The sequence below is a fragment of the Alnus glutinosa genome, chromosome 4 (assembly GCF_958979055.1).
Source record: "Alnus glutinosa chromosome 4, dhAlnGlut1.1, whole genome shotgun sequence".
Classification (NCBI taxonomy): domain Eukaryota; kingdom Viridiplantae; phylum Streptophyta; class Magnoliopsida; order Fagales; family Betulaceae; genus Alnus; species Alnus glutinosa.
Window position 1 is genome coordinate 28,029,361 of NC_084889.1, and position 5,789 is coordinate 28,035,149.

General features: G+C 38.5%; 1 protein-coding gene across 1 annotated transcript; it reads left to right on the forward strand.

Annotated features, from left to right (window-relative positions):
• Nucleotides 1-1,154: 1,154 nt before the first annotated feature.
• LOC133867106 (receptor-like protein kinase) lies at nucleotides 1,155-5,022 on the forward strand. The gene is made up of 2 exons (XM_062303790.1): nucleotides 1,155-4,322; nucleotides 4,588-5,022. The coding sequence occupies exons 1-2, from the start codon at nucleotides 1,352-1,354 to the stop codon at nucleotides 4,944-4,946; spliced, it is 3,330 nt and encodes a 1,109-aa protein (XP_062159774.1). The 5' UTR covers nucleotides 1,155-1,351; the 3' UTR covers nucleotides 4,947-5,022.
• Nucleotides 5,023-5,789: the final 767 nt, after the last annotated feature.

The following is a 5,789-nucleotide window of genomic DNA, read 5'->3' on the forward strand; positions in this document are numbered from 1 at the left end:
AACACCTTGTTGCCCCAGCCGAACCATATGAGTGGTGGACACTCGGCACCTACTACGTAGTAAATATCATTAAAGAATGTCCACTAAAACATTCTTTGCTATTTTATATGTACACCAACAGAATTGCCTTTAACAAGTTAGGTTGGGTACCAATAGTATAATAAAATATGGTAATTAAAGAAGGCCTAGTGTTTGTAAACTATTAGCCTTCCAAAATGGCTAATACAAATCCAAAAAATGGCTTGTAAAGCATTTGAGACAAGGAGTCACTATAGCTTTATAGACAAGTTTTTAATTACTTTCTCCTCCTCCTATTCTACTTCTTTTTTATTTTTCTATTTTTCTTTATTCATTTCTTTCTCACTCTCTCCTTTTCTTTCTCTCACCCTCTTAGCACTTCCTCTCCAAGCTAGCATTTTCCTTCGAATTCCCACACGTTAGACGGCGATGACGGTGTATGCATTGGTGTCGTTAGACAAATGTTGGCCAATTGGTGTATTGTGCCACCCGTGTATTCAAAAGCACACCACTTATCCTGAAAACTGATCGCCATGTTCAAGGTTGGAGCTTCTAGAACTCTCTCTTATTTCGTTTAATTCTTTTAGAAATTGAACGATTGCGTTTAATTCTACAGAGATTTTTTTTTTTTTTAATTTTAAACAAAAGTATAGAAAATTATTTAAATTACAGAAAGAATTTAGATACCCGTATGAATAATTTTTTTGGAAAGTGACCCATTAAAATAGAAAAAAATAAATTAACCATTTTAGTTAAATATTTAGATAAGCCATTATGAAACCACTAATTGTTTTAAAAAATAAATAACATCTTTAGACTTTTATAGAGTTCTCAATTCCTACTTGTTTTCATCGGCATGATGTCCTTCTGATTAAATAAGAAGAGATAAGATTAAGACCCTTTTTCTTTTTATGTTCCTTAACTTTTGCTCTCTCATTGTACTTATATTAAATAATAATAATAAAAAAAAGTAGAAAAGAAGTTATTTTTACGTCATTATTTAGAGACCATGGTACAAGGTCCAAGCAAGTCTACATCCATCTTTGAATTGCGGCAGTGACCAGAAACCGCGTTCCCACGTTGTACAGATGGCTTATCGTCATGGCTTTTTACCGCACAACACATTTAAAGCCAACTGACAACATTACACAACAACAACTGTCTTTCACGTGGAAACTGATCTCTCTCGCCCTTTCTCTCAAGCTTATTTCTTCAACTCTGTTCCTATCCAAATTCCAACAACTGGGTCTTGTTGCAAGCTCCAAGAAGGTAAGTGCTTGTATGCTCTTTGTCTTTCTCCATAATTTGCTCCGCACCAGCAAATCTGAATAGCATGCAGCATGTTTTGAACCATTTCCTGCTGTTTTCTTGCTTCTCTGTCTCCATTTTCACTGTCTGTGGTTTGAACTCTGATGGTGTAACTTTGTTGGCACTTCTGCGGCACTGGACATCAGTGCCTCCTCCTATAAGCTCGAGCTGGAATGCTTCCGATGCCACTCCATGCTCGTGGGTAGGAGTGGAATGTGGGAGTTCCCTCAATGTGGTCTCACTAGTTCTCTCCAGTCAAGGAATTTCGGGTGGTTTAGGACCCGAAATCGGGCGCCTCAGTAAATTGCAGACCATTTATTTGAGTAATAACAGTTTCTTTGGTGTCATACCGCACCAGCTAGGAAATTGTAGCCTTCTTGAGGAATTAGACCTGTCTGTAAACAAGTTTACTGGAGAAATACCAGATAGCTTGAAGAACTTGCAGAATTTACGAACATTGAGCTTTTATGAAAATATGCTGACTGGTGGCATACCCGAATCCTTGTTTCAGATTACAAACTTGGAATCTGTGTATCTAAACAATAACAATTTGAGTGGCTCAATCCCTGCAAATGTTGGGAACATGAGTGAGGTTTTGAGGCTGTACTTATATGGTAATCAGTTGTCGGGGACGATTCCTTCATCCATTGCAAATTGTAGTAAACTGGAGGAACTTTTTTTGAATCAGAATCAGCTGGTGGGTGTTTTGCCTGAGAGTCTAAACAGTCTTGGGAACATTGTTTATTTAGATGTCAGCAAGAATGGTCTTGAGGGTAGAATTCCTTTGGGTTCAGGCAGTTGCAAGAATTTAGTGTTTTTGGATTTGTCATACAATGGTTTTAGTGGAGGTATTCCACAAGGCTTGGGCAATTGTAGTAGCCTAATGGACTTTGGTGCTGTGAGTAGCAACTTAATGGGCAATATACCATCTTCCTTTGGTCTACTACGTAAGCTCTTACATCTTCATCTCTCTGAAAACCGTTTGTCTGGGAAAATACCACCTGAACTTGGGAAGTGCAAGTCCTTGCAAAGCCTACAATTGTATACAAACCAACTCGAGGGGGAAATTCCTTCCGAACTAGGGATGCTGAGTGAATTGCAGGAACTTGAATTGTTTAACAATCGTTTAATGGGTGAGATTCCTGTTAGCATTTGGAAGATTCCAAGTCTAGAGCATCTTCTTGTGTATAATAACAGCCTTTCTGGTGAACTACCTCTTGAGATGACGGAGCTCAAGCAACTAAAGAACATTTCATTGTTTAACAACAAGTTCTTTGGAGTGATACCTGAAGGTTTAGGGATTAATAGCAGCTTATTACAGTTGGACTTCACTAATAATAAGTTCACTGGTAAAATCCCACCAAATCTTTGCTTTGGAAAGCAATTAAGTGTGCTGAATCTGGGTCAGAATCAATTTCGAAGTAGCATACCTTCTGATGTAGGAAGCTGTTCAACTCTGCGAAGATTAATACTTAAACAAAATAACCTCACAGGGGTTCTTCCAGAGTTTGTCAAAAATACAAACCTTTTATTCATGGACATCAGTGTAAATAGTATTGGTGGAGCAATTCCATCAAGCCTGGGAAACCACACCAATCTCACTTCCATTGATATGTCAAGGAACATGTTTACTGGGCTTATACCCCCAGAGCTAGGAAACCTTGTGAATCTTCAGAGATTGAATTTTTCCCACAACTACTTGGAAGGTCCATTGCCATCTCAGCTGTCAAACTGTGCAAAGTTAGAGAGATTTGATGTGGGTTTCAATCTATTGAATGGTTCAATTCCGTTGACATTGAGAAGCTGGACAGGTTTATCCGCATTGATTTTGAGAGAGAATCGTTTTACTGGGGGTATCCCATCTTTCTTGTCAGAATTTGAACAACTTTCAGAGCTACAACTTGGCGGAAATTTGTTTGGAGGAGAGATTCCTCCGTCCATTGGAGCGCTGCAGGATCTATTCTATGCATTGAATCTCAGCAGTAATGAGTTAACAGGTCAAGTTCCTTTAGAGCTTGGGAAATTGAACAGGCTACTACGAATGGATATATCTCATAACAATTTGACAGGAACTTTAACAGCTCTAGATGAAATCCATTCACTAGTTGAGGTCAATATTTCATACAATCACTTCACAGGTCCTGTACCACAAACACTGATGAAGTTTCTGGACTCATCTCCATCATCATTCTTGGGCAATCCCAGCCTATGTGTCAGTTGTCTTCCGTCAGGTGGCTTAACTTGCACCGGAAACAGCAATTTCGGGTCTTGTGACCATCAATCAAGCAATAAAAAAGGCTTCAGTAAATTAGAAGTTGCAATGATAGCACTCGGATCCTCACTAGTTCTTGTGTTTATGCTTCTTGGAATGGTGCTTATGTTTCTTTTGTGCAGAAGACCAAAGTGGGATGTTGAGACCACTGCTCAAGGAGGACCATCTTCCCTGCTCAACAAACTCATGGAGGCCACAGCAAATCTAAACGATGGGTATATCATTGGGAGAGGAGCCCATGGAACTGTTTATAAGGCCTCATTGGGCCCAAACGAAGTTTTTGCTGTAAAGAAGCTTGCATTTGCAAGGAATAAAGGAGGAAGCCAAAGTATGGCTAGAGAAATTCAAACAGTGGGGAAGGTCAGGCACCGGAATCTGGTCAGATTGGAGGACTTTTGGTTAAGAAAGGACTACGGTTTAATCATGTATAGGTACATGCAAAATGGGAGCCTTCATGATATTTTACATGAAATGAATCCACCAAAAACTCTAGAGTGGGGTGTCCGCTATAAGATTGCAGTTGGAATAGCACATGGATTGGAATATCTCCATTATGACTCTGATCCTCCTATAGTGCATCGAGACATCAAACCAAAGAACATACTTTTGGACTCAGAGATGGAGCCTCATATTGCTGATTTCGGTATTGCCAAGCTTCTGGATCAGTCCTCTGCTTCATCCCTATCCATCACAGTTGCCGGTACAACTGGATATATTGCACCAGGTAATTCTTCTGCAATGAATTCTGTCGTTCGACAATGCTTTTTGTGACGCTTTTTGCTTGTCTTTTTAAAAAACAAAAGCATTAATAAACAACTTTAAACACAAAACAGTACTCAAAACTACTTTTAAACTTTAATGTCGGAACACATTTTCAACTAAAAAGCAAAAAACATCATCTTCAAAGTTTTATCAAGCAAACCCATGGTTGCTTGGCCTATTTCTTTCATAATTTCAAGTATATGAATTTGTGTACCATGGCCTGACAGAAAATGCATTTACAACAACAACAAGAAAGGAGTCCGATGTGTATAGTTACGGTGTTGTTTTGCTGGAGCTGATAACCAGAAAGAAGGCATTGGATCCATCATTTATGGAGGAAACAGATATTGTGGGGTGGGTCAGGTCTGTCTGGAGGAATACAGGAGAAATCGAAAGGATTGTTGACTCAAGCCTCATGGAGGAATTTTTGGATGCAGATATCAGGGAACAAGTTATTGTTGTTATTCTGGTGGCTTTGAGATGCACTGAAAAGGAGCCAAGCAAGAGACCAACAATGAGAGATGTTGTCAAACAATTATTAGATGCAATAGGCCCAAGAGAAGTTAAAAAGAGCCAGCCCGCTTAAGTTTCTAACTTGGTCGTGCTTTCTGGCCGGTAACCTTTTGTTTGTTTTCATTTGTTCAAGGTTTAGTTCCTCTGAAGTGTCTTGTATCCATAATTATGTTACTTTCTTATGCATTAATGAAGAAGAAGATGACTCAAAAAAAAAAAAAAAAAACTCTCTTTGTCGCGAGAGCCAGCTTGGGCATTTAAGAGATGAGAGTTGAGTTGAGACAGATGTGAGAAATATGAGAGTTTTTTTTTTTTTTTTTTTTTAATTTTTTTTATTTAAGGTTACTGTTAGAGATGAGAATGACTCTGAATCAGTAATGTTTCTAGTATAAAAGCTACAGTAAAGTGTAAGCAAAACGTGTAACTTGGAAGAGTTTAAGAGATGTAATGACGACGAGTATGCTAAGTCACCCTCAAAAGATGCTTTAAGAGAGGAGGGATGTCCATAACTTATAAACTTCACAAGTCAATGAAATCATGACAATGTGGGACTCTTTGATATGCTTCCTCACTTGTGGTATTATGGCCGAACGCATAGACAACAACATGGGAAATTGCCTAACTCAAGGGGCTTGACTCTGATACCATAACAACGATAAATGTGCCTAATTTACCCTAAAAAATGCCTTAAAAAAAAAAAGAGGAATGCCATGTTTTATAAACTTCACAAAGTTATGGAAATCAATGAGACTCTTTGATAAGATGCTCACATAGATTCAAACACTTGAAGGGCAGAGCTTGTTATGTAGGAATGTTGGTGAAAGATGTTCTGGTATGATTTCTCGTACGGATAACCAACACTCTTGTCAGAGTCAAATAAGGTAATTTAACATGGCATTGAAGTATAAGTCCCACC